General features: G+C 41.9%; 1 protein-coding gene across 1 annotated transcript in view; it reads right to left on the bottom strand.

Annotated features, from left to right (window-relative positions):
* Positions 1–26,702, bottom strand: part of MAPKBP1 (mitogen-activated protein kinase binding protein 1) — a 164,068-nt gene that overhangs the window by 40,567 nt on the left and 96,799 nt on the right. The window contains exons 7-19 of the mRNA XM_084846278.1: positions 23,799–23,936; positions 23,290–23,472; positions 21,437–21,597; positions 15,001–15,190; positions 13,556–13,702; positions 12,616–12,800; positions 12,439–12,530; positions 11,923–12,048; positions 8,109–8,179; positions 7,677–7,798; positions 5,339–5,414; positions 1,734–1,845; positions 50–113 (exon numbers count right to left, since the gene is read on the bottom strand). Coding sequence (XP_084702404.1) covers positions 50–113; positions 1,734–1,845; positions 5,339–5,414; positions 7,677–7,798; positions 8,109–8,179; positions 11,923–12,048; positions 12,439–12,530; positions 12,616–12,800; positions 13,556–13,702; positions 15,001–15,190; positions 21,437–21,597; positions 23,290–23,472; positions 23,799–23,936 — 1,667 coding nt within the window. The remainder of the gene's footprint in view (positions 1–49; positions 114–1,733; positions 1,846–5,338; positions 5,415–7,676; positions 7,799–8,108; positions 8,180–11,922; positions 12,049–12,438; positions 12,531–12,615; positions 12,801–13,555; positions 13,703–15,000; positions 15,191–21,436; positions 21,598–23,289; positions 23,473–23,798; positions 23,937–26,702) is intronic.

Genomic DNA, 26,702 nt, shown 5'->3' with positions numbered 1-26,702 from the left:
ATTGTACATATGGAAGTAAGAGCTAAAGCACACAAATCTCTTTGCTTACCTGTCACCAGAGACTGAGATCAAGTGTTTACAATCATTGCTGAACATCATCCCAGTTACAATCTCTGTAAAAATCAGAAAGACAAGCAGAACAGTTCTTGAAACTTCCCCAGACACAACAACATCATATAAAACAGCTTGGAGTTCCTCAGCTCTACTACCTGTAAGTCCTGGTTATATATGTCCTGGAAGATAGGTAGGGCTTAATCACTACCCATTGGGTCAGTTCACACATAATGCCAAGTTAGATGTCGAAGTCTGGAGGGGAGAGAGGAAGGCAGGCAAAGACACCAGATTCCTGCTTCTGCTCCAGCTAGACTGTCATCCCCACATCAAAGGGTCAGCTGACACTAATTGTCTTTTGGGAAAGAAGGGGCTGAGGCGTGCAGGCAAAGACAACACCAGGCACTTACAGCTGCTCAAGTTGAGTTGGGCTGATTTTGTTTAGTTTAAGTGTATGGCTTTTAATGTATTGGTTGCAGTTTATTAATATCATGAGCCGCTTTGAAGCCTTATTTATTTATTTGTATTTATTATTAACATTTGTATACCACCTTATTTGTTACGAAGCCATTAAGGCAGTGTACAACAATTTAAAATAATTACACCTTTAGACAATAAAAAAGAACATTAAAACTAGTAATACATTAAAACTACCTAATTTAAAAGGCTAAACTAAAAATGTGTATCTTCACACCCTTTCTAAAAAACCAAGAGAGTGGCGGCCAGTCGTAGTTCTACAGTTTGGGAGCAACACAGGAGAAAGCCCTTTCATGTGTCCCCAAGTTCAAACAGGCCTCTGTGGGCAATGGTGCCCTCCAGAGGGCCTCTCCTGCAGATCTTAATAACTGTGCAGGTTCATAATGAGACAGACAGTCCCTTAGATAGTCAGGTCTTAAGCTATTTAGGGGTTTAAAGGCTTAACAAACTCCTTGAATTGAGTCTGGAAAGCAACTGGCAACCAGTGTAGGGCTTTCAAGACAGGTTTAATATGGTCCTGATACCGTGCACTCGTTAGCAGCCTAGCTGCTGCATTTTGCACCAATTCTACCTTCCAGGTGCTCTTCAATGATAGCTTGACATAGAGTGCATTGCAGTAGTCTAAACATGATGCAGCCAAGGCATGGATAACTGTCGCCAAGTCAGACTGACTCTGAAAGGGTTGCAGCTGGTGCACCAAACATAACTGTGCAAACGCTAAATAAATGAACGAATACAATTAATTAAAGGTGCAATACTATGCATGTTTAGATTTTTTTAAGAGGTCCTACAACTCCCAGCATGCCAGGAGTTGTAGGACTTTTTTCTGTCTAAACATGCATAGTATTGCACCCTGAATAAACAAACCATGCTCACTGCTGAAATATGCAAAGCGTTCCACATTTGGTTTGGCAACAGTTCGGGTTCCTGCTGCTGAGACAATTTTATGTAATAATTGTCCCCACCCTGTTGAATCCAGTATGCCAAAGAGTTTAGCTTAAATATAGAAAATGGAATTCCCTGAAACAAAACTACGCCTGGTATTACCTGGATAGTCTGTGATTATTTAACTCTTCAAGACAGAGAAAATTATTTCTATGAAAATATATTTTATTGTTGAAATAAATATATGGTAAAAATCTATTTCTTAACTTAAAAAAAGAATATAACCTGTATTCACCATCAGCAAGGGTTCTGCAATTTACCTGAGTGCCCGTACATTGTGGCCACACATTCGCCTGAGTAGAAGTCAAAGATAGAAAGGTTCTTGTCAGAGCAGCTTGTAGCAATATACAGACCAGAGGGATCTGTCTGCACCTAAAACAAATGACCAAGAAGAAAAAACAAATTATCAAATATGTCTATGGTATACTTCCTTTGCTTTAGAAAATCCAGTTTGCAGTATTTTCTTAAGTGTGTAAAACAATCTGGGTATGTTTCTTGATTTTGCTAAATATGGGAACTATCATGCCAAAGTTAATCACACAAGTGCCAAACCAGATACACATGTATTTACTAATTATGCACTCTACAATTAAACTATAAAGTGGGGATTGGAGGGGGGGATAATTTTGCACTCCAGTGTTTTAAGGCTCTGGGTATCAGAGGCCAGCTTGGAAAAAACATTTTAAAATAGGGGAGTGTTTGGAGGTAAGTGGGAGAGGGTGTTGCTCCCATCCCCCACATGCTCCTCTTAAATGATAAAAGTTTTTTTAACACCCCTCTTTATAGCCAAAGCAGCAACTAAATGTTTATTCAACACATGACTATCCGGGGTGGCCCTGGGAAAGATTTAAGCATGTGCTTAATCTTCCACTGAAGGTTGTTCAGAGTGACTTAAACTTGGTAATCTTTGACTTGATTATACCAAACATTTTGTTTTATACATTTCATTGTTGCTTATCAAGCACACTTTATATTATGCTATAACAACTCAGAAGTACTGGCAACTAGGTTTCAGTTCTTTAGCCAAGTACAGCTATGCAGTGGCACTGTTGACCTCAAAAGCAAGCAATGTTGCATGGTGACTGAAAGAACACATCACCGCTCTGCTTTATTCGTTCTCTGTACTGTGATGAAGGAGCTTTTTCCACCTCAGCATGGGAAAGTTCTTCATAGATATTTAACCCAGCAACGTAGACTGATGGAAGTTAATGTATAACAGTTCCTTGCCTTACAAAGTTAGGTGATTTATTTAATTTTACATGCAGTTGGGAGATGAAGAAAGACACTCAGAGAGTGTATTGATAAAATATAAGCAAGGCTGCATTTCTACCAGATGTGTCTGATGGAACCTGGAGGAGAATTTGGAAACATAGAATCAGTTTTCTTTGTCTTTATTTTTAAAAGGGAGTTTGTAGCCTTAAGATGCTAATAAAAGTTTGAATGCACACAGACAGCACTCAGAAAGTCCCACATGTGTTGTCCCCCAACCCACCTCAGTCCAAATGCTTCCAAATCATACAGCCACTGGGGTGAGCTGGCTAGAGTGCTAGGTCTCAGTGATAAATAAAAGCTCATCTCTTTGCTTAAGGCAAGGGGTGAAAAACCTGTGGTCCTCCTGGTTTTTGGGCTACAACTCCCATCAGTCCTAGCCAGCATAGCCAATGGTAAGGCATGATGGGAGTTGTAGGGCAAAACATCTGGCGGGTCACAAGTCGTCCACCACGGGCTTAAGGGCTGCTTCATACACTGCAATTTGTGTCTGCTATGCTAGCCAAGTGTGGCACCAATTCTTCCTGCCGTGAACATAGCAAGAAGGATAGACCTGCATCCCCAAACATGTAGTGGGCACATGCCACAGTGCCAGGCCAACAAGGCTTAGCATGTTTACGGATACATTTCTAACCTTGACACTAAGGTTGGTCGCTTCCAGACGGAGGGCACCTAGCACTGCTTGTTTCCGTGTGGCTTGTCTTGAAGTCCAAACCTGGCATGGAGGCTTCAGTGTGGTTTGTTAACCACACACAAGAACCCATGGCTTGTTGCGGGGTTGCTGGGGGTAGCTTGTTTTCATGGTGGCTTGTCATGACAGGTGAACCTGGCAGCGTGACTTGTGAGTGGCTTATCGGCGTGGGCTAAGTAGCCACCTGGCAAGAGTGGTGAAAAACCTGCCTGCTCCTCTAGTGCTGCTGCCTCCATCTTCCCTTGTCAGTGCTCTGTGCTGCCCCCCCCCCGCCCCAATATAGAAATGATACTTGGGAATGTCCTTAATGCATTTTCAACCTTTTTTCTTTTTCATTGCTTTGCAAGTGTGCAAATGAGTTCATAATTGGATTTTTAACATTTTTACTTCTGAAAAATACATAAAACAAAACACTGTCAAGTATGTAATTTTTGCACCAACTTATGCAAAATAATAATAATTAAAAATTACAAACCCATTTGCACACTTGCAAAGCACTGATTTTTCCCAAAAAAAATTACAAACCCATTTACACACTTGCAAAGGACGAAAAAATAAAAAAAAAGTGGTGAACGTAATAATTTCTCAGAAAAGGGGTAGCATTTGGAAGCAGTGGCGCAGGGAGAGCCGGAAAAGTTTCCTTCCATAGGGAATGTGAGGATGCAAGAAGAGTTTTGCTGCAAAGGCCCCTAGGATACATGCAGAGAGTGGGCAGGAGGACTAAGGGAGAAACAAACTATGGCAAGCCACAGAGCTCCCGATCATCGGTTGCCAGTATTGTGGGTTAGCGAATAAACAACCAACCAACCAGCCCACTGTGGCTTATTCTCAGAGTGGCTTACCGTGATGTGAAAACTGGCCCATAAGCTTCCTGTAATACAAGCTACATTATATTAGCATTGATCTAGATGTAAGCTGTTCATCCCCAGATCTCTCCTCCTGACAATACTGTCATTTCCTCAGTTTCACCAATTTATATTCTATTAAATAATCTGGAAAACAAACTAAAGCAATAACCTGGAAAGCAAATTGGCCCTGCTAGAAAAGGTTTTTCCCGAATCAAATCTAGGAGAACTCAAAAAATATAAAGAAAAAAACTTCAGAGACTGAATACAAAGCTGTTGTATATGTGCCACAACACACCATGCAGGGATCTTCAAAAGCTAGTGGAGGAACAGCCCCAGGATTGTGAGAGACACATACAATGGGGAGAATTCATATGCGTCAAATATGCTTATGCAGCACAACTAGATTTTGTGCATATGGGTCAGTTTAGAGTAGTAGCAGAGAAATTATCTACAGCTGCTACTTTGTTTTCAAAGCACTTAGATTAAGCAACCACACACCAATATTTATTCATTCATTCCCATTTTTAGTGTAGAGAGGTTAAAATGTGATGAATTTCAGCTAGGTACTTTGTGGAGTAATGATCAGCTAGCACCAATGTGTGGTGGTGTTTTGATTTGTTTTTAGTCTATTATCTTACTTTTAATTAACTGCTAGAATGTCTTGATGACCAATAAACCATTTTGCAACTTACACAAACATACACACACACTCCAATATTACAAAGTATAAGGTGTTCACATTAGATGGAATTAAGACACAGTCTGAAGGCACATGAGGCAGCCACCTTGCTGAAGCTAAGCAGCTCTGGGTCTGGTCAGTGATTGGAGGGGAGACCACCTGGGAACCACATGTAGCCACCTTGAGTTCCACAATGGAAGAAAGGTGGGATATAAATGTAATGAATGAATGAATGAATGAATGAATGAATAAACTCAAAATCTAGTTCCACAATTAGAGTACCAAACTGAGCAATCTATAATAGAAGACTGAAATAAGGAAAATTGGGGTGAGGTGAGGAACCACAATAGGCTGAGTTAAAATCAATGAAAGCCTTACTTTAATTAGGGTGCCATCTTCACTTTGGGATCCCTTGTATAGCTTCTTTTGCTTCCCGCTGCTAATGTTAAAAATCCTGAGAGGAAACCAAGACACATCATCATAAAAAAGCTCTGCTAGATCAGACCAAAGATGCATCTGGTCAAAGCAGTCTGTTTCTAACAGTGGCTAACCAAATGTGTCTGGGAATCATGCAAGGCAGACATCTAGTATTCAGGAAGTCTAATGCCTCTGAACTTGGAAAGTTCCATTTAATTGTTCATAGGTAAAAGCTATTGACAGACTTATTTTAACCTAGTCCTTTCAAAAGCAGTTATCTAAGCTAGTGGCCCTCCACACATCTTGTCCTAACTGATCTACACGTTCTCTTCATGACAGACTTCTGCACATTGCCTTTTATCTGGTGCAGAAGATCAAGGAGAAGTGGCTAAGTGGCTTAGTACACTGGTTAGTTCCTTGAATACTGAGGCACTAATATGGCCGCTTATTAGTGCATACACTAAGACCAAGGCTAGATCCTAGGCTTCTCTACTCAAAAAATAAGTCTCATGGAGTTCAATGGGACTTACTCATTTTAAGTTTAAGGCTGCATTGCAGCCTTAAAACATTAACTAAAAAAAAGTTAGGATCCCAGAGAAGAAAAAGGGAAAAAAATAATGTTAAAACTCTCATATCTATTTTACGAAGTCAAAATGACTAAGTCAAATTTACTAAGTCAAAAATTACTAAGTCAAAAATTAATCTCAGATCTATTCTTGTGCAGCTTTAGCACTAGACCTCAAGTGTTTGCAGGCATAGCTCCAATTAGATCTAGCTATGCTTTCATTTCAGGTTTGCATACATGTATTCCCTACCTCCATGAAGTGAGAGATAAAGGATAATACGAGGGTGGAAACTCACTCAGACACACTTTCTGTTTGGGAGAGAAAGTTACTCAGAAACCCAGTACTGCCTGCAGGGCCAGTCCTACCATTAGGCAGAGTGAGGTGGTCACCTCAGGCAGCAGATCCTCGGAGGTGGAAGCAAGGTATCGGAGCAGAAAGCTGAGTGCCAAGCAGCCTGCCCTGTGCACCATAAGCTAAATGGCTGCCTTCAGGTACAGTGGAGGATGCTGTTCCATTGCTAGTGTTGAAGAAATAGTCTAGTTGGCTTTTGTACATGGAATGGGACAGAGTGCCATCTTGTTCTTCACCTCAGGCAGCAAAATGTCTTGGGACGGCCCTGACTGCCTGCGTTACAGTTAAACTGTGGTTTCCATGAAATTCTCAGAACTTGCAGTGCTAATTTGCATTTAATTCCTAGCTACTTCTAATGAGATGCAAATTCTATAGAAGAAGGGTTTTTTTTAGTGATAGTTCTAGCAAATAAAGCAAAGTGAATGTAGAACAAGATTGAAAATCAAGGACAAGTTGTGTTAACTGGTGTTCCTGCTTGGGGAAAAAGTTGGATGAGGCAGGAATAGAAGAGAATTGTGTTTTTGTTTTACATTTCCTAGTCATAGCAAACACTGCAGTGGCCAGACATCAGAAAGCAAATACAATACCAGTTGAAAGCGAGTGGGTGTATAAGATTTTGGACTAGATTTTGGATTTTGAAATGGAAAAATCTGTTTTTATACATTCAGAGAAGCAATTGTAGGCAGAAATGTTAATTTCCACTAGGAAAGGGTTATTTATTAATAATTATTATCAAAATATTCTACTGACAATTTTATATATTCATATATAAATAATATATTTTATTATTTTTTAAGATCTACAGAATCTTGAAACTTATGAAGGTATTATTAACAAATGAAGTATACTAATAAATAGATCTTAACAAATAAAAGTTGTGTGTGCCTCTTCAAGAAAGGACAGATTAATAAGAAACGCCAAAAAATATCCCCTATTCGGCATCCCTGCCACATTCACATACTCCAGCAAGGCTAGAAATTAAATCCTCTTTAATAGCATCACTTGCTCATTGGAAGGACAGATACTGAAGCTGAAGCTCAAATATTCTGGCCACCTAATGCGAAGAGAAAACTCACTGGAAAAGACCGTGATGCTGGGAAAGATTGAAGGCAAAAGGAGAAGGGGACGGCAGAGGATGAGATGGCTAGATAGCATCACCGATGCAATGAATATGGACTTGAGCACACTCCGGGAGAGAGTGCAGGACAGGAAGGCCTGGCGTGCTATGGTCCATGGGGTCACGAAGAGTCGGACACGACTGAATGACTGAACAACAACAAAAATAGCATCACTATAAAGCAAAGTCCTGTTTATTAGTGAAATGAACTAAGCTTAGATAAGTTAAGAACCAGGGAAGCTTCTGTGACAACTACTGAACCAACCTGATGTTACGGTCTTGGCATCCAATAGCAGCATATTTCCAGTTAGGGTCTACATCCATGTCATAAAGAGTGGTCTTCCTAACAACGTGGTGCGTACGAGTAAACTGAACTCCATCACCTATCTAAGCACAAGGAACATAAAAAGCAATACAAACCAGACAGTCTAAATACACATGGATGATGTCTTCCATATGCAGGAGATTTAAGTGCTCTGTACAGTAAGAGTTACAAAAAGAGGCTGAAATGAGACAGTGGCTGAACTGCTCTGCAGCCATCATCCTACACAATTTCTTACAAGCTGGCATTGAAAAAGCCAGAATGGAAAGAAACAAGACCTGGAACATCATCCAAAGCTTTTGCTTCCATCTTCACTCTTAAAATAGCTCTGCTCTACAAGTTACATAAAGAGATAGAATGCTCTAATGGAATTACCTTCTGCGCAGTGCGGAAATAGATACTCTTATCTGCTCCACAGCTGATCATTCGCACCTTTCCATCGTTGGCTGAAGGAGGAGAGAAATATATAGGCCCATGAACAAGCAGACAGGCCACAAGTTCTTCCATTTATCTTTATTCTTTCCTTATAGTTGTACTCCTGCTGGTCTATATTGGAGGATAAGGTGGGGAACGTCCGGCCCGTGGAGCCAGCCTTTACTCTCCCATACTGTAATTAACCTTTGAAAAAGCCCTTCATTAGAGTCAATGAAAAGCTTTTTCAAGCCTAATTGCTATGCCCTTCCCCGCATGCTGCAACCTCTCTGGTAAAGATGTCCACAACCAGTCGTGTCCGACTCTAGGGTGGGTTGCTCATATCCATTTCTAAGCTGAAGAGCCAGACCTGTCCAAAGACGCTTCTGAGGTCATGTGGCCGGAATGACTGAACACCGAGGTGCACGGAATGCTGTTACCTTTCCTGCCGAAGCGGTACCTATTTATCTACTTGCAATTTCTTGCTTTTGAACTGCTAGGTTGGCAGAAGCTGGGACTGAAGACAGGAGCTCACTCCGTCACACAGCACCTGGGTCTCGAACTGCTGTCCTGCCGACCTTCCGGTCTGCAGTTCAGCGTCTTAACCACTAAGCCACTGCGACCTCTCTGTCCATGCTGCAATTAAGCTGGGGAAAGCCTCCCTTTGGAGCCAGAGACAAACATAGGAGTGGCCCTTCTCACCATAGCAAACCAGGCTCCATCTGATTTGAGAGAGCAAGATGGATATCTTTTCTGTTTCAGCCAGCGAGCCTAGCAGGGAGGGCCTAGCATCGTTGGGCACTATGAGGTCCAGTTTATATTGAGGATTTGGGGCAAGTCATATTCAGTGGATTCAGATCAAGCTGGAATCATCTCTCCCAGGGAGACAGGAAACAGAGTAGCACAATGGAGCGCTCCGAGTGATGGAATCTCATCAGCCTCACCTTAGACCCTGAGCCTGGACCTCATCCTATACTCTTGAATTCCTGGTGTTTGACTCTGGACTGCCAAAATGACTTACCTCTGCCTCGTCTCTGTGGAATTGGCAAACTTTCAGGCTCTGGACATCCTCCCTCCTTCCCTGGCCTTGAGCAGGTTTATTACCCAGCTTATTGGCAAGTGATTTATTGCAGCCATTGCATACCAGCTGCAGTCAGCCAGCAAGGACTGACAGTAGCGTACCTTTAAAATCCGGTTTTCAGGAGTCACACAGCACTTGAAATAAACATACTTCTGGGGGAGGGGGAGTAGAACTGAATGCCATCCAACTGGCAGGAGCTGCTCAACCAATGAGAAAGGATTGTTTCTTGCCCCAGTCCAGACTCCCCCCTGCTACTACATTATTATGAATGGAGAGCAACTAATTTTCCCCATGTGTGCAGATTTCCCTGAAGAAGCCAAAATCCCCAGTTCTCCAGTGCAGAATCTGAAGGCTCCCCCTGAGAGCTTCCCCCACCCCAATTTCACCGCATTCCAGCAATCTGCCACAGATTTATTGCTCCCACCCCATTTTTCCCCATGTGCGCACTTTTGCCTAATGCTTCCACACATGTCCCTTCCCTTTACCTGCTCATAACGAGAAGCTGCAATAAAGCGATAAAGCAGAGAAGGGACTTGACATAACAACGGAGAACTGACTTTACATCAGAGAAACTACAGAGCATCAAAGAAGCACAACATTTAAGAGAGCAATGGAGAAGTAAAAGAATGCTTTAGGGCGAGTTGCTAAAGTTAGCCTTTAACCCTTTACACTGCAGGGGAGCGAGATTTATTTCTTACTTCTAAGTAAACATGCACAGAAGGGGGAGATACGTTAAAGATTAAAAGCAGGCTGCTTAAAGTGATTGAGTGTTCCCACTACTGCAGTAATGTGAAGGGTCGTTGCTGGGCTCCTGGGGATTTTCTTAATGGGAAAAACTACTCCCATTGGAGAAACAAGAAGGAACGGGGCATCCCACCCCTTGACCACATCACTGCCAGGACACAGAGGCACACCCAGGATTTAATGCGGGGAGACATGGCACACTGTGGTATAACTGCCAGGGAGCTGCTTTCAGTAAAAAAAAGTCAGAGTAAAAGGAGTTTCAGAAGATGTGGCTTCTAAAGAGGGAAGTGGCTGGTTGGCAGCAGACTGGTGATGACGTCTTCTGTCCTGAAGGAATGCAGACTGCTCTGCCTTTGCACTAAATTGCTCATGAAGACAGCCCCCTGGCCTGTTTCAACAGCCTCAGGTTGCGATAACACAGAAGGAGCTGCAGCATGGTGGTATCTTCATGTTCTCAGAACCCACAGATGGCAATGCGGCCTCCTCTAGATTCTGGGGAACTGCCCCATGGGGCCTTCCTGGAGAACTAGGGAACCTCCCGGTGCCCTTCTGCAGTCAAGCCCTTCCCCTGATCTGTTAGGATCCTTGTGCTCTGAGGACGAGGGGTCTGGGTCTTTGACCGTGACAATGCCCTGGTGGAGCACAGCAACAGGACCCATACTATTTGATCCTCATAACCATCCTGTGAGATATGTTAGGCTGAAAAGTTGTGGCTGGCCCAAGATCATCCAGCTAGCCTCTTGTCTGAGCAGGGATTTGAACACATGTGTCCCAAGTCCAAGCAATGCATTCTGTCTACTACACCACACTGAATCTCAGACAGCCAGAGAGGTCTAGAAAGCATCTATAATTATAAACTACTAGGAGGGGGGAAATTGAAAAGCAATGCACAGTCTCAGTTTGTTAGAAGACTGTATGTACTCAGGCAACAAGAATAGAACACATTTTCCCTATTAAAGTAAAATATACTTAACTGGAAAAACACAACGGGACTATATACATACAGAGATACAGTTAGTTTAAACATCTGCAGGGCTAGAAGCATAGTACCGACTCCCATCGGGTTTTGCTCTATGGGAATGGGGCACAGCAAGCCACTGCTGCACTTTTCATTACGGGACGGAGGAGTTGAAGGGAATGCCCATCCTATTTAGGATAGCTGAGCATCTGAAGAACAGTAATTCAATCTACATCATAAAATTGCAAGTCAGTTGGCACCAAAAGGCCTTCTACTCTAACCTCCTGCTGGAAGGCAGAACCACCCATTCACTAGACCTTCGCAGATTAACCTGTACAATCTGAACCACAAATAGAGGGTAGGTGTACCACGGGGAATATCTGCAAATAAGCAAAACAGCCAAACCACATGTGATATAAGGAAAAGCACAAAGAGAAAGGGGGTGAGGATATCTTACTGATCACTTGAATGATTAGCATTAGCTAATAAATGCTTTGGTGTTCAAACTCTACACTAAGCTGGAGTTTTTCCAGATTTTGTAGGTTTTTGTAGATTTTTCTACAAAATCAGAAGGCACTGTGCACCAATTCCATCTTTTTTTCCTTAACAGAATTTCTGTGGTAAGAAACATGATGGAAAAGTGGCGGAAAAACATGGGAGGGTTATGAGTGGAAGATGTTGTTATCTGGACCACACATAAAATTCTGCGAATGAGGCAGGGTGATGACACTATAAAAGCCTCATCTGGAAGCACCCCAGTAGTCTTCTCTCTAACTGGACAGTTTCTAATACTCCAGAGGAAAAGAACCAGAATCTTATGCAGAGGAGATGTAAGGAAACGATCATGAGCCCCAAGAGCCATACCCAAGGGACCAAAATACAGAACTCAATTAGTAAAGTTGCCAGTGTCTATCTGCTACTTGCAACTGCAATGAGGAACAAGTGTTGGCTTGTTGACTTATGCTAACAAAGACAGATGTACATGATCTCATTACCTGCAAACTTCACTGCTGTGATGGAGGATGAATGCTCATCCAGAGTCTGTTGCAGGCTATAATCCTTCCCTGCATCCAAAACATGGATCAGTCTGTCCCGACTGGCTGATGCTAGAAGCTTCAACCCTGTCATTAAGATAAGAAAAGAGCAAAATCTTTACTGAAAAGTGACAACCTTCCATTCCACAGGGTTTTTTGTTTCGTTTTGTTTTTAAATTCTTCTCTCAAGCTGAACTTCAGAAGAACTGTAATATGTTTTGGTACAGTGGAACTGAACACACAAGGAAAGGTTCCCAATGTTTCATTGTGCCAATTAAACAAAAAGTAATGGCCTAAATATGATTGCGAATTTAGAATTGGAAGATTAAGTCTCCCCCATATTTTCATCTTTTGTGCCTTGCTATTGTATCATATCTACTAAGAAAACTACATAGTTTGATGGAAGAGAACATAATTGGTTCACTTCAGGATGCCAACAAGCAAGCAACGAGAGAATCAGAGCTGAACTCTTCTTACCTGTCTCAGGTCTGGAGTACTCAAGGCAGAGGATTTCAGAATCATGGGCTTCTACCTTCAGCATCTCTCTCAGAGGCTTCAGCTCATAGATCCTGAAATCAGGCAGATGGTCAGAAAGGATCTTTCGGTGCTATGTTATTACCAAAGGTGAAGCCTCTCCAAGACTCCTAAGCTTACCTGAGAGTGCCTATCCTATCCCCTGAGGCCAGGTGCTCCCCTGTAGGGCTCACGCACACTGTGCGAATCCCCACTTTTGCATCTAGGGCCTGTGTGTCAGCCTTGTCCACACCTCCACCTGAGTTGTACTCAGTGTCCAAGAGGGCCTGAGTGTTTTCATCTACATAGATAATCTTCATCAGATCCTAATGAAGAAAAAAACCAAGAGGTTCCATATGAAGCAAGCAGATGAAAGCAAAGGCAAGCTCAGAATACAAACAGCACTGATGGCTAGTTCATTCTTTTCCAAGAACAGCAAAGACAATAGCATCTGCTAGGCTGGAAACATGCTTGCCATCAGCACGAGTGGGGGAGAGATTAAAACAGCTTCTTCTGTATCTAATTCACCCAATTTTGGGAGAACCTTAAATCAACAACTCAGCCTGATATTCTTTTTCAGAACGTGTCCTACAGCCAAAACCATCCTAAAGGCAGATATACAGCGTTATGCCACTTACACATAAGCAGAAACTATTTTCACTTCACTTGCGCTCACAAAGATACCAAAAACAATGCCAACATTCACATTTAGCTGCAGAGGACCACTTACTTAGGTGAGGACTCACTGCTCATTTTTATTGTAAAACCAAACAGAATATAATATGAATATAATGTGTTTTGGCAAGCTGAAGTAGCAGTGTTTGGTTATACTTGTTAAGGTCCCAAGCATTGTGAAAGAAAAAAACCTGAAGCAACAGTATAGATTACAATGGTTAGACAAATCCAGGGCTGCTTTCACAAGTGAAACTTAACTTGCTTGTTACATTTACATCTGTAAACAAAAGTAAAAGCTACATTGCCTAGAATGCACATTCAGTATAAAACTGGCTGACCTTCTCCTTTTTGTCTTACGTTAACAATAAGTGCACATGATGAATTTCAGACCAAAAGAGATGTTTACATTGCTTAGGATGTTCCGATGCAGAGTGGCGGCATGGATGCTGGAGCTCTCGGTGTTCCAGAGGCGGATGGTGTTATCAGAGGAGCAGGTGATGAAAGAGTTTGGGGGCAAGCAAGACTGATTGCTATCCTTCACCTCGGGGTACACCTGAAGGCACGTCAAGAACAAAGCAGCATAAGAAATACAGCCTCTATTCTAAAACACGGGCTGTAACCCTCCATAACTGATGCTGCCCTTCCTGCCATAGAAAAGGAGGCAATCCCTTCGCATCAAAGGAGGACCTAATTTGGGGTGACTGTAACCTGTGCTTGTCATATTAATGTATGTGCTTGCATTGTTAAGTGTAACCCAGGTAAGTTAGGGTTAAAAGGACGTTTGAGAATGAATGAAAGATGGAAGGGGTGTGTGTGTGGGGGGGAATGGGGGGATTCTGAGGTTATAAAAGGAGAGAGTTGACAGTCAGTCGGACAGGGATTAGGCTCTCAAGGAATGTACATCTAGTTAGTGGGGTTTGGGAACCAGGATTTAGAAGGGGAAGAGTAGGTAGGTTAGGACCAAGTATAGATTTATTAATAATAGTATATATAATGTTTTTGTGTTTAATATATTTTATTTGTTTTTAACACAGAATCCCATGTGTTTTTGTTTGACTTATTGTGCTACCATTAGGAAACATATTTCCTTGTTACTTCTCCTGTATTGGGTTGTTCGTTCAGTCGTGTCCGACTCTTCGTGACCCCAGCTGTATTGGGTAGAGGGAACCAATCAGGCATATTGGGTGTCTCTTTAACCCAGAATAAAAGGGGTGGAAGCTTTGTGTGTCAGTGAAGACAACTGACTAAAGTGGAGGCCGATGTCCTGAGGGGGTTTTCAGTTTCAACAGGTGGAAGCTGAAGAAAGTATAACTTGGGGCAGGGATGTCACAGTGACCAAATTCAGAAGCTGTGGTTGGGAGGACATCACTTAAGATGGACGCTGGACTAGATGGACCCGTGGTCTGATCCAGCATGGCTTTTCTTATGTTCTTAGGGAGTTTATTTTAAATCATTAACAATAAATGCTTGAGCTTGGCCCCTGGTTTTAGCCTGTACACTATTTTCAGTCATTGGAATAGAAAGGGTTGCTTTTCCTCCCTCTACTTCCCTCTCTCTCTGCCCCCACCCCACAATTAGCTTCCATTCCCATAGGTTTAGCCAGTCATTACTGAACATCCAAAATATTGCTTCTTCCTACAGCCTGAACCCAAGCATGCAGGGAAAACTCATTAGCAAAAGAGAAGGAAAGACTGTTTGGGGACACTTGCCATAAAGAGAATTAGCTCCTTAATTTTGAAACGCTTCCGTTTTGTAACCAGTCAGCAAGGAGACCAACAATCACTCTTGTTACCTCGGCTCCAACTCTGCTTCTCCCACCCTCACATCACAACATTTTAAATCTTTAGTTACCTCAACGTTCCAAACACATGAGGAGTGGTATAAGGCAGAATAAACCTTGCCCACTTTCTTGGGGTCTTTGACATCCCACACATACAAGCTGTGATCATTATAAACACATGATAGCCACTGGTTATTGGGGTCAAAGGTCAAGGCAATGGTGTCTGGATACTTGGCATCGGTCACACTGGAGAAGAGCCGGCTGTGAAAAGAGAGAACAATGGTTAATTGTTAAATGATTGATTTATGAATAAGGAGGTATAAAAAAGAACTGACAAAGTAAAATCAGAAGGGGCAAAGATTGCCTGCTCTGCCAACAATCACCACTTATTAGTTCTACTGCTACACATTTATATAGCTATTTAGTGTTCAAAATGCCTCATGTACATCAGGTGTGGGAAACTTCAGGAGGTTCGGGGGGCATATTCACCCGTGGACACCCAACCCTCACAGCCCGAAGTCTGCAGGTCGAGCCAAAAAGATTTTTTCCGAATTATATATATATATATATTTTAGGGGAAAGGCATCTGTAGCTGCTGTGGAGTGCCAGAAGAGTGCCAAAAGAGTCAAATTTAGCTTCCTTGCATCAGGCGTGACGAGTCTTGTGGTATTTGTCTGCCCTATCTTCTCTGTAATCTCTACCAAGGATGACCTCCCCTAAGCCTTACTTTCCTTCTCACACTTCATCCCACAATGAATACCCAGCCCTACACATCCTTGCTTCCCTGCCATGGCATGAAGTTCCCCCCACCCCATATGGCTTTCAAATAATTACCTAGCAGAAAATAATGACCTGCTCATCCAGGGCTCAAAAATCTCAGCCTCCCAAATCTGCTTTGCATTACATACATTTGCATGTAATTTGTGGATGGCCCCACAAGAATGTTGTTTAAATACAAACAGCCTTTTAACTAAAAGGCCATATTAACAGATGTCACATTTAAGGCTGAATGCATTTGTACAAGTGAATGCTAAGCCCACAAGAATGGCATCCCTGTCTTAAAAATGTTTATATCAGGAGCATAGAAAGCCAGCTTCTTTGTAGCCGATATTGTTGTTGTTCAGTCGTTAAGTCGTGTCCGACTCTTCGTGACCCCATGGACCATAGCACGCCAGGCCTCCCTGTTGTCCGCTCTCTCCCGGAGTGTGCTCAAGTTCATATTCATTGCATCGGTGATGCTATCTAGCCATCTCATCCTCTGCCGTCCCCTTCTCCTTTTGCCTTCAATCTTTCCCAGCATCAGGGTCTTTTCCAGGGATTTTCTCTTCGCATTAGGTGGCCAAAATAGTTGAGCTTCAGCTTCAGTATCTGTCCTTCCAATGAGCAGTCAGGGTTGATTTCCTTTAGGATGGACTGATTTGACCTCCTTGCAGTCCAGGGGACTCGTAAGAGTCTTCTCAGCACCACAGTTCGAAGGCATCAATTCTTCGGCGCTCAGCCTTCCTTATAGTCCAGCTCTCATAGCCATATGTTGCTACTGGGAAAACCATAGCTTTGATTATGCGGACCTTTGTTGGCAAGGTGATGTCTCTGCTTCTTACTATGCTGTCTAGGTTTGCCATAGCTTTCCTCCCAAGGAGCAAGCGTCTTTTAATTTCATGGTTAATGTCACCATCTGTGGTGATCTTGGAGCCCAAGAAAATAAAATCTGTCACTGCTTCCATTTCTTCCCCTTCTATATGCCAGGAAGTGATGGGGCCAGATGCCATGATCTTACAATTATGCCAAACTAGTGACATCTAGGTTGTTGCAACAAGTTTGTTCTCTTATGAGCTTTAAGAAAATGTCACTGATGTCTACATTCTGTACCACTAGGGTGTGTGTGTGTGTGTGTGTGTGAGAGAGAGAGAGACAGAGAGAGAGGGAGAGGGAGAGGGAGAGGGAGAGAGAGATCTGAGAGGTTATGATGAATGGGAGCAATTAATTGAAAGGAAATGTGATTTGGAGCAGGACCTGTGTGGGATATTAATTGGGATGAATTAATAGGAGAGGAACTAGTGATTTTGGTGATCTGGGGATGGGCTGCAAATTAACTGAAGAAATTATGGTGATTTGGATGGCAAATTGACTTGCCTTCTGTGAAACATAAATACATTTTAGTAATTATTTCAGAATTTGCATCTACAAATATAAATTAGGATATTAGCATTCTTCAGCTTTTAACCCTTCTGCAAAATGCTGATATATTATTCTCAGGGTGGGCTTATGGGCCCATGCTCAGAATCTTTTAAGGCGCAATCCTATGTATGTTTAGACAGAAAAAAGTCCTATAACTCTCAACATCCCCCAGCCAGCCATGCTGGCTGAGGGATGCTTGGAGTTGTAGCACTTTTTCCTTTCTAAACATGCATAGGATTTTGCCCTTAATTACACAGCAACACCCCTGACTGCAGGGAATTCTGGGAATAGGCTTTCTATTTGACACTGTAAGCCACAGCCCTGAAGGTCAAAGGTTGGATAGGCACAAACTTGTTTTGCCATAGACAGTATAAACCAATACATTGGGGGCCCTCAGCCTTGAGGGCTCCAAAGCAGTTTGCCCCTATCTCTGAATGCACATCTGTATGTGTTCATAAGTATGTGTGGTCATAAATCTATGGAAGCCACTAGAACACCAGCCCACATATATCTACATCAATCATTTGTGGCACATCAACAGCATTGAAGAAAAAATGACCTTTTTCAAATTAGGCATTTTTACAAGACTTGGAGCTACATCACATGATGCCCCCTTACCGAGCTTTCTTCTTGCAGTGTCCTTCAGGAATCACGATGGGCACAATACATGTGCCTCCCCCTTTCCTCCCCCCTTGTTTTTTTGGCTCCTTCCTTTGTGGGGGAAATTACATATGTTCCATTTATACGGCCAGCAGATGGCAATGCAACACTGCAGCAATATCGCACTAGCCTATCCAGGAAGTACACATCTTTCACAAGCTCTTTCATAGCGGCGTATATTTGTTACTACATTTTCAGCAAGTTAAATTATTGTGGAATAAATCCAAAATACAGCGGGAGAGGCACCAGACAATGATGACGTCATGAAAATGACCCACAAACGTAAGTGAGTAACCTATTCTGAATCCACTATAAACACTCCATGTGAAGCAAAGCTGGATCAGGCATGGGGCAGGCAATATCAGTTGGTATAAATATTAGGTGATAGACCAAATAAGTCATTATCTCAGGTATATAATATCATATTGAATATAAAAAACACCTAGTGTATATTAATAAATAGAACAAATATCTTCAATCAGAGGTGTTTATAGGAACATGGAACTCTCTATGAAAACAGGTGGCTCAATATACAATAACTACTTCACTGAAACAAAATTGTATAAAAATGTGAGTATAAATGGTATATAACTCTAACGAGGATTGCAAAGATTCAGCAGAAGTATTCTGAGATGAGCTGGATATGTAACTGGGGTGGGGATGGAAATTTTACCATTGCTGGTGGCAGCGTAGGCACAACTGGCTACCCTGCCTCTGTCAGTAAGAGATATTGGGAACAAGTGTTAGTATCGGTTAATAACATTCTGGGGGAATAGTTACCTCTTGATCCTAAGATTTCTTTACTAATAAACTGTAAATGGCTGATAAATAAGGATAAGGAAACACTCCTTTGTCAAATTATTGTTGCTGCTAGAGTGCAAAGCATTGGATATCTAATTAAATTCTAAGAATGAGAGAGTGGTACATTAAGATATGGGATTTTGCAGTTCTAAATAAATAAATTTGGATTATTAGAGCTAGTCAGGGAGGTCAGTCTTCTGCTAAGTTTAAGCAACAACAGACGTGCTTTAAACAATTTTGGAATAGTCAACAAATTACAATATTTTGATAGCCCAATCTGTCATTATAAGGAAGACGAAATGTTGGCATTGTCTGGCTGTTTAGTACGCTGTTATTGTCCTTTGTTCAATTTAATGTTCAAAATTAATAAAATATTAAATTAAAAAAGATACACTTAGCCAACCCTTCCCCTGTCCAAAAACCTCTGTACCTGCTCACCTGGAGACTACAGAATTCTTACTCACTAGAAATGGCTATCTACAAGCTTTGTGTGTAAAAATACATATTTATTCACCTATTACCTTTGTTTTTCTCTTTATACCCCTTCCTCTGTTAACACCCCATTGTCAAAATTTAGTTTTTAAGGTACTCAGGAAAAGGATACATTTTTTGCTTTTTTTTACTCTGTAATTTTTGTCTCTTTTCTTTCTGTTACTCTGGAAAAGTGTTATATAATAGGGACCATAATACAGACCATATATTATCACCTTCCCTATTTTCAATGTGGCTCTTCCATATATGGATATGCTGGACAGGAAAACAGAAAAATAATAGACCAGGAAGGGGTTCCTGCACATTGCGGCGGGGGAGGCTCCAAAATGTAAATGTTAAAAGTCTACACTGACTGCTAAGTGTTATTATTGCTTATTATGCAGCCCCCATCTCAGGTGCTCATCAGTTTCCAAACAGACCACTGCACAGACATTTTACTGGAGAAAAACATATGAGCAACAAACCGTTCTATTTGCTCCCACGCAACTAGAACAGCAACTGAAATGTATGGAATAATGGAATATCAAATAAGTACCATGAGGATATTGTTTAAGATCAACAGTGCTAGGGCACTTGAAGGGGTCAGTTTTTGAGAACTGGCAGACCAAAGAATGTAGGAGAGATTGTACTGAAAGCCAAGTAATTAATGAAGCCGTGGGCTGTCAGAAGTATTTGAGACAAAGAACATACTCCATGAATTGGTTATAATGACAACTGTGTGTTTCAGCTTCTTTTAAAGTAAAAATAAAGTGCATGCAACTATAATTGTGATCAGCTCCCAAGCCCCATACTTTAGAACCACATGATTTTCACTGCTTGGAAAGGAATGACAGGCACAGGGCTGGAAGAAATTGTTTTTTAAAAAAAGAAAAGAAAAAAGATCCAACATGCAGGGTTTTCTTGATCAAGTCTTCCAACAACATGAGTCTTTTAAAAGTGGAACAAATAGATGCCCTGTTCCATGCCTAGTTTCCCATTTCAAATCTTCCCAATTTTAAGATGCAACTCTCCTTAGTGGTTCATCCTCCCTTCCCAGTAGAAGTCTGGCTAAGCAGGACAAAACTGCAGTCCAAAGGGAGCTACCTATGAACGTGCCAAGGGACCACACTACACATGACCATGGCTTTCCAAGCTACAACTTCCAGAGTTGAGCAGACATATCACACAGAGTACTTTGTTTTTTCAAAGTGAAAAAGCAGAGACCTGCTTTGCACAATCGCAGGGTGGTTAATAAGCCACGGCAGCTTGTTAACCACCCTGCACTTGCCAGTCGCATGCCGGGGGGATTAGCATAATTACCCTCAGCAGCCCAGCTTGATATGTTGTGCAAACCTGGCCATGGTGGCTTGTTGCTGTGGGTCTGTTATGCAAAGTGCAGTAGGTTCTGGGTGATTTGATAACCACCCCAGCCACCACCCACCCTTGCCAGGTTCAGATGTCACAACAACTCGCACCCAGCGAGGGTAATTAGGGAAATCAGCTGGCACCCACAGGGGTGGTTAATAAGCCACCATGGATTATTAATCACACTTGTGTCATGTGAACTAGCCCCCCATGTGTGGAGTCATGGGGAGGCAAGAAGAAGATAAACAGGAGGTGATCTGAGTGTCTCTTTGTATCAAGCTTATTTCTTGACAGATGTGCATTTAATTAAAACACTTTGAGAGGGCAACAAAAGAGGTTTTCAGGCATGTGTATATGTTTCCAAATATCCAACACCAAATATTCCAAGAGAAGCTTGTTCCACCTATATCAACTCCCAAAAGACTAGTAGGAAGATGAGAAAAGGGAGGTGGGGGAAGTAAGCAACAAGTTTTCTTTTAAAAGATGTAGAAGAGCAAAAAGGAATAACTTTGGGAGAAAGAAGCAAGAAGGCACATATATGAGGAGGCACATAATATACAAAGCTGCCTTTTACCTTGTCAGGCTGTTGTCTCCTTTATCCCATACTATCTGTGTCAACCTTTCCCAACCTGGTGCCTTCCAGATGTATGGAACTACAACTCCAAGCATCTCCATTGGCCATGCTGGCTAGGGATCATAGAAGTTGTAGTCCAGAACTTCTGGAGGGCACCAGGTTTGGGGAGGGTGGTTTACATAGACTGACAATGCCAAGGAAGAGATATTTTCAGCTTGTTACCTCAGAGGCTTTAACAGAAGATTCCACGTACTGAACCTGGATCCTTCTACAAACAAAGCACGTACTCCTACACTGAGCTATGGACTCTCTTTACATCAATTACAATGGGATAAAACAGGATCAAGAACCCAAACGCTCTTGCCATTTTGTGCCATCATGCAGGAAAACATCCTGTCAAAATTTTGTCATGAGAAAAGAGGTACTGCATTAGGCTTTGGGGCCTCTCCTTTTCCTACCTGGCTTCAGTGACGCTGGAAATGTCTGTTCCCAGGAAGTGCGGTTTAGGGAGTGTTGTCACAAAGTGAAGGTTAGAAGGATTAAAAATCCGTACGGTGCCGTCAGCACAGCCACAGAAGATGTAGTCGTGGTTCACAGAGATGCAGTTTGCCACCGTAGTCTGAGGACACAAGACATGAACATGAGCAGCATTCTTCCCCAAACGAACATGTAGATCATGATAAGGCACATGGAAAACAGAAGTCAGGAAAAAGGAAACAAGGAAAAGAAAAAATGTGAACCAAGATGTGATGAAACCGCCAAATGTAAAGAAGAATCCTGGAGTCTAGATTTCCATTCTAACCAGACCTTTTCTCTCTTGTACTTCCTAGGACAACTATTATCATAATTCCCTCTATTTTTGATGTTAAAATTGTGAGTGCTGTTGTTTATGTTGTCAAAACAGAACCACCCATGTACTAAAGGAAAATATTAGCAAGCTTGGGGAACCCTGAGGTTTGCAGAAGTATGAAAAGAAATATTTAGAAAAGAATCCTTGGCAAAGATCCAAAAGCAGCCTAGTGACAACTGTGTATGCCCAGTAGCCATAGCATGCCGACTTAATGTTCAGGGAAAGAACATCTGAAAACCAGATGGAAGGAACAATGGAATGGGGTATCATGGAGAAGAGCATGGCTGGCCGACTGGGACAGTGAACATGAACACTCAGCACTGCAACTTTTTACTGCAGGTTCCACTTGTACATCTTATTGTGAAAGAAATCCTCTTTATCAGGAAAGGAAGCTAACCCTGTATTAAAGTATAAATATGCTTCGTGATTTAGATCCAGCCTTATTCCACTTAAAACAAACAAACATTCTACTGCAATTTGCACAATTGCAAAAAAAAATGGCAACAGATGGGAGGCATGATGGAAAGTTGAGTGCTGGAAGCATGACTTCATTCTGACTTACTGTGAAGCTGTCTGTGTTCTAAGAAAAAGAGAAACGGCAATTTCAGTGCAGAAAGAAAAGAAGGAAAAGACAGAAAGACATTCAACTTGGAAAGTAAGCAAAGGGTTAGGGGATCTGGGCATGTTTTTTTAAAACCCACAAAAGTCTATTGCTCCACAAGGAAGAGAAAGTTTTCACAATGTTGTTCAGCAGCAACACAGCATTAGATGTCTATAGAGCACAAATTATCTAGATCTATTACTACTTCTAAGGTCAACTTTGCACCATGGTCAGTTCACACAGTATAGCCTTCCCCAACCTGGTGCCCTTTAGATGTGATGGACTACAAGCCCCATCACTCCCAGCTAGCATGGCCAATGACCAAGTCACTATTTCTTGTCCTCAGTTACCTGCCTGTCCTTTGGCCTACTCATCAAACTGTATGGACTGCAAAGCTATGTGCTGGTTAGGGAAGTCTGCCCCAGTGGCTGAAGATGTTACTGCAAGCTTCAACCACGTGGACACATTTAAATTAATTAAAATTGATTCATGCATTTAAAGTTTAAATTAAACCCTGAGATGCACACCACTAGGGTCCCCTTCGTATGTATGCCAAATTTCAGGTGTCTATGTTTCATGGTCTTGGTGCAACGGTGCTGACTGAAGGACAGATAGACACAAACCCTCTTTTATTATTATAGATATTATATCCCACCTTTCTTCCATACAGAGGGTTCCCAGGCAGTCTCCTATCCAGACATTGACCAGAGAGTCAGACCTGCTTAATTTCAGCAAGCTTGCAGCATCATGCGCCTTCATACCATACCCTGGGACAACAGCTTATGGGGCTTGGCGTATTCCAATCATTGTTCCCAACCTCCCATGAACATATGTCCAAGTGCTACAGATTCAGAACTTACTCTCAGCTCCACCCATTTGTCCAGCAGCCTCTTTTCATTGAATTCACACAGGAGACCTGAGGAAGTGATACAGAAAGTGCTGTCTGCTTTTTTACCCCTGCCACAAGCCACATCTGTGAAGAAGTTGTTCCTCAGTTCCCCGAGCAAACCAGAACGCCCCAGCAAGGGGACCGTAGCATTCACCTAGCAAAATGGAACAACATGTTAAGACTTCTCTGTATTGGTAAGCCTAGATAGTCTGAAGAGAATTACTCAGATACACTGATTGAAGATGTCATAATTATGGGAAAAAGCATTTCCTTCCCCCACAAAGGCAGCATCAACAATGATAAGAAGAGATTTGCTATATGTCTGAAGCTGCTTGGGAAATGACAAGCAATGAGTCATGGGCATAACACAAAATCTTCTGGAGGCCATGTGTTATCTCTCTTGCCTGTTTCTCCCCGTCAACTACAGCAGAAGAACTCCCCATCACTGACAGACAGGCAGTTCCTCATCGTGCTTCTTACCTTAGAGGTTTTGCTATCATCCAAGTACCAAAATTTGATGTGGCGGTTTCCAGCTGTAACAAAGTAGCTGCAGTCCTCAGAGAATGAAACGGCTGTCACTTTGCTCGAGACCTTGTTGGCTGCCACAACTATGTTTTTCTGGAAAGAAAATATTCAAGCTAGTAAAATATCTTGCTTAAATAGATTTAAGAGGCTCCATTTGCAAGTGTAAGCCACGAGTAACAAAGCACAGATCTGTTTACAAAGTATGGGGTGGAAAGACAACAGGAGAGAGAGAAGAAACATCTCCCACCTTCCTCCATGTGTTCAGTGAAAAGACTCTACATGCAGCTGGGGTCCTGCTTTTTGCAGGGTTTCTCTTTATGCATATAATTTATATGTGCATAAGGTCTGTGCAAACCCAACTCCAGATGCAGTGTACATACAATGAAAGAGCTATAGCCTACCACATTTCATCTCAACAAGAATTCTATCACTTGAGCCATCAGTACATATTTATAGGCTTATCTTCACTATTCTTGTCCTTCAGATACCATATATTTAGGGCAGGGAACTCCACTACTCTTCCTTTTAAAGACATGGCTGTACATCACTACATTTTAAAATACACACAAGTACATATTTCTTATACCACAAAGAATGGAAGACTTTGATGTGAAATGGACAGGGACATAGTATCTGTAGCCTCTTTGAACAGGGATGTATGCAGTCTTATCTTTAAAAAAAAGTGTTGGCCTGTAGCCCGGCTATAATACTGTTGCCTGTTCTTTTACACACTAAAACTATAGCAGTATATGCCTTATGCTTAGTATATGCCATATGCTTACACTCTTCTTTATATGATGATCAATTTTAATATGAGGGTGTTACGGGAAGTAATTTCAAAATGACCAACCCAACTATACTCTGAAATTGGCATTACTTTCTGAAACATTGAAACATTTTCCTATTTGTTGTGAGTTATGGATTGGCTTAGATTTTTAAAAAATATTTTAAATAGGGTTATTACAGGAAGAAGCAAAATTGTCGTGAACTGGAACTTGAAACATATATTGGAATATACAGTACAACAAACTAATAAAATGTTGGATTAAGTAATAATGAATTGTTTTACTATATGCTAGATATGGAGGGATAATTCACAAAATCAGGACACAGTAAGGCATGATTCAAACACTTATCAGTCAAGAAAGAAAATTCATGTGCTGTTGGCCTGGATGTACATCCTTGAATCATACAGATACCTTATCACTTATAACATAGATGCTCCACATAGATGTCCGGCTATAGAGATGCCCAATTTGTGCAATCTCCCTCTTTTGTGGGGAGGGTAAGAACCATGCACATTGGCCTTCTGCTTGATTGGGCATCGGCATGGGGCATCAACATCAAGTTATGTGAAGGTAACTTGAAGATATTGAGGAGAGAGGCATGTGCCTACACACAAAGAATCTCATTCGCCCAGAAAAAATCTGAATTGTGTCCTAAGTGGATATATGGAGATGCAATCACACATGCATCTGGTTATCAGAATTCTAGAGGTGGGATTTATTTGTGACTAATTCTCAGTGGAGGCTGCTGGCTCCAATCATAGAATCATAGAATAGTAGGGTTGGAAGGGGCCTACAAGACTATCGAGTCCAACTCCCTGCTCAATGCAGGAATCCAAGTTAGAGCATCCCCAACAGATGGCTGTCAGCCTCATCTTGAATGCCTCCAGTGTGGGAGAGCCCACCACCTCCCTAGCTAATTGGTTGTCAGTGGGGTGGCAAATCTGCTCTGGGTTTCAGTCAGAATGCTAAAAGAGCACCTGCAAAGCACCCTGGACAGCTCCTCTAGCATTCTGACTGAAACCCGGAGCAGATTCACCACCCCACTGACATCGAAGCCATCAGCCTCTACTGCTAATTCTGGCCTATAAGAATAAAGCATTTTGACACACGTGGATTAATATGAACTGATACAGAACAGTGAAACAACTTAAGAAACCAAAGTCAACACCTTGAACATAGCTGATATCAGAGTGGGCTGAACAGGTTATAAAAACAAACGAAATCTAGAGGTATTACAGGCTATCATGGCCATCCTCTGCAAATAAGTTACCCTATATTAACTTGGCAAATAAAACATCGTTACCATTTTAGTCTCCCTTGTGCTAAACATGCTTATGCATGAAGTCCCATTTGTAACCATAATAAAAATGCAAACACAAAACTGAATACATTTACACTGTACCAGGAAATAAACTATATTCATGTTTAAACAAAACTGCCTGTTTATTTGGAGTTTTGATCAAAGGAATCTCTTTCCCTGGAGAAGCAACTTCTAATGTCAACAGTAACAATCACTGAAGGCCTTGTTTTTGGGTATCACAGGGACCAATCAATTTTTTAAAAAGGACCTCAGGAAAAACACACATACTTTTGCTGCTTGGAGAGGCAATAATTACATTTTACTTCTAGAGGAGAAACCAAAGACAGTTCACCTGTTTCAGACAAGAAATATCAGAGATTCATTCTGATCTGAGAGTGGGTGGGTGTCTATAGCACAGTAAAGAAGCTGTTCTCTCATCTGAGGAGGGAAGGGCCGTAGCTCAGTGGTAGGGCATGGGGCTTTGCATGCAGAAGGCTCAAAGTTCAATCCCTGGCATCTCCAGATAGAGCTGGGAAAGACACTGGCCAGAGAACCTGGACAGCCACTATCAATCAATGAAGACAGTCCTGAGCTAGACGGACCAGTGGTCTGGCTCAGCATAAGGCAGCTTCCTATGTTCCCATCTAACCCAAGAGTAAGAAGGAAAGGCCTGCTGTGATTTCCCATGGTGTGTGCCTTAGATAACCAAGAAGAGGAAGTGATGGAAATAGACTGGCCATTTTCCGATGTGGAAATTCTCTCCAGCTGACC

The sequence above is a fragment of the Heloderma suspectum genome, chromosome 1 (assembly GCF_057233095.1).
Source record: "Heloderma suspectum isolate Gila_16-S chromosome 1, 16-S_ref, whole genome shotgun sequence".
NCBI classification, from domain to species: Eukaryota; Metazoa; Chordata; class Lepidosauria; order Squamata; family Helodermatidae; genus Heloderma; species Heloderma suspectum.
Note: the sequence above shows the minus strand (reverse complement) of the source record. Positions and strands in the feature narration are given on the sequence as shown.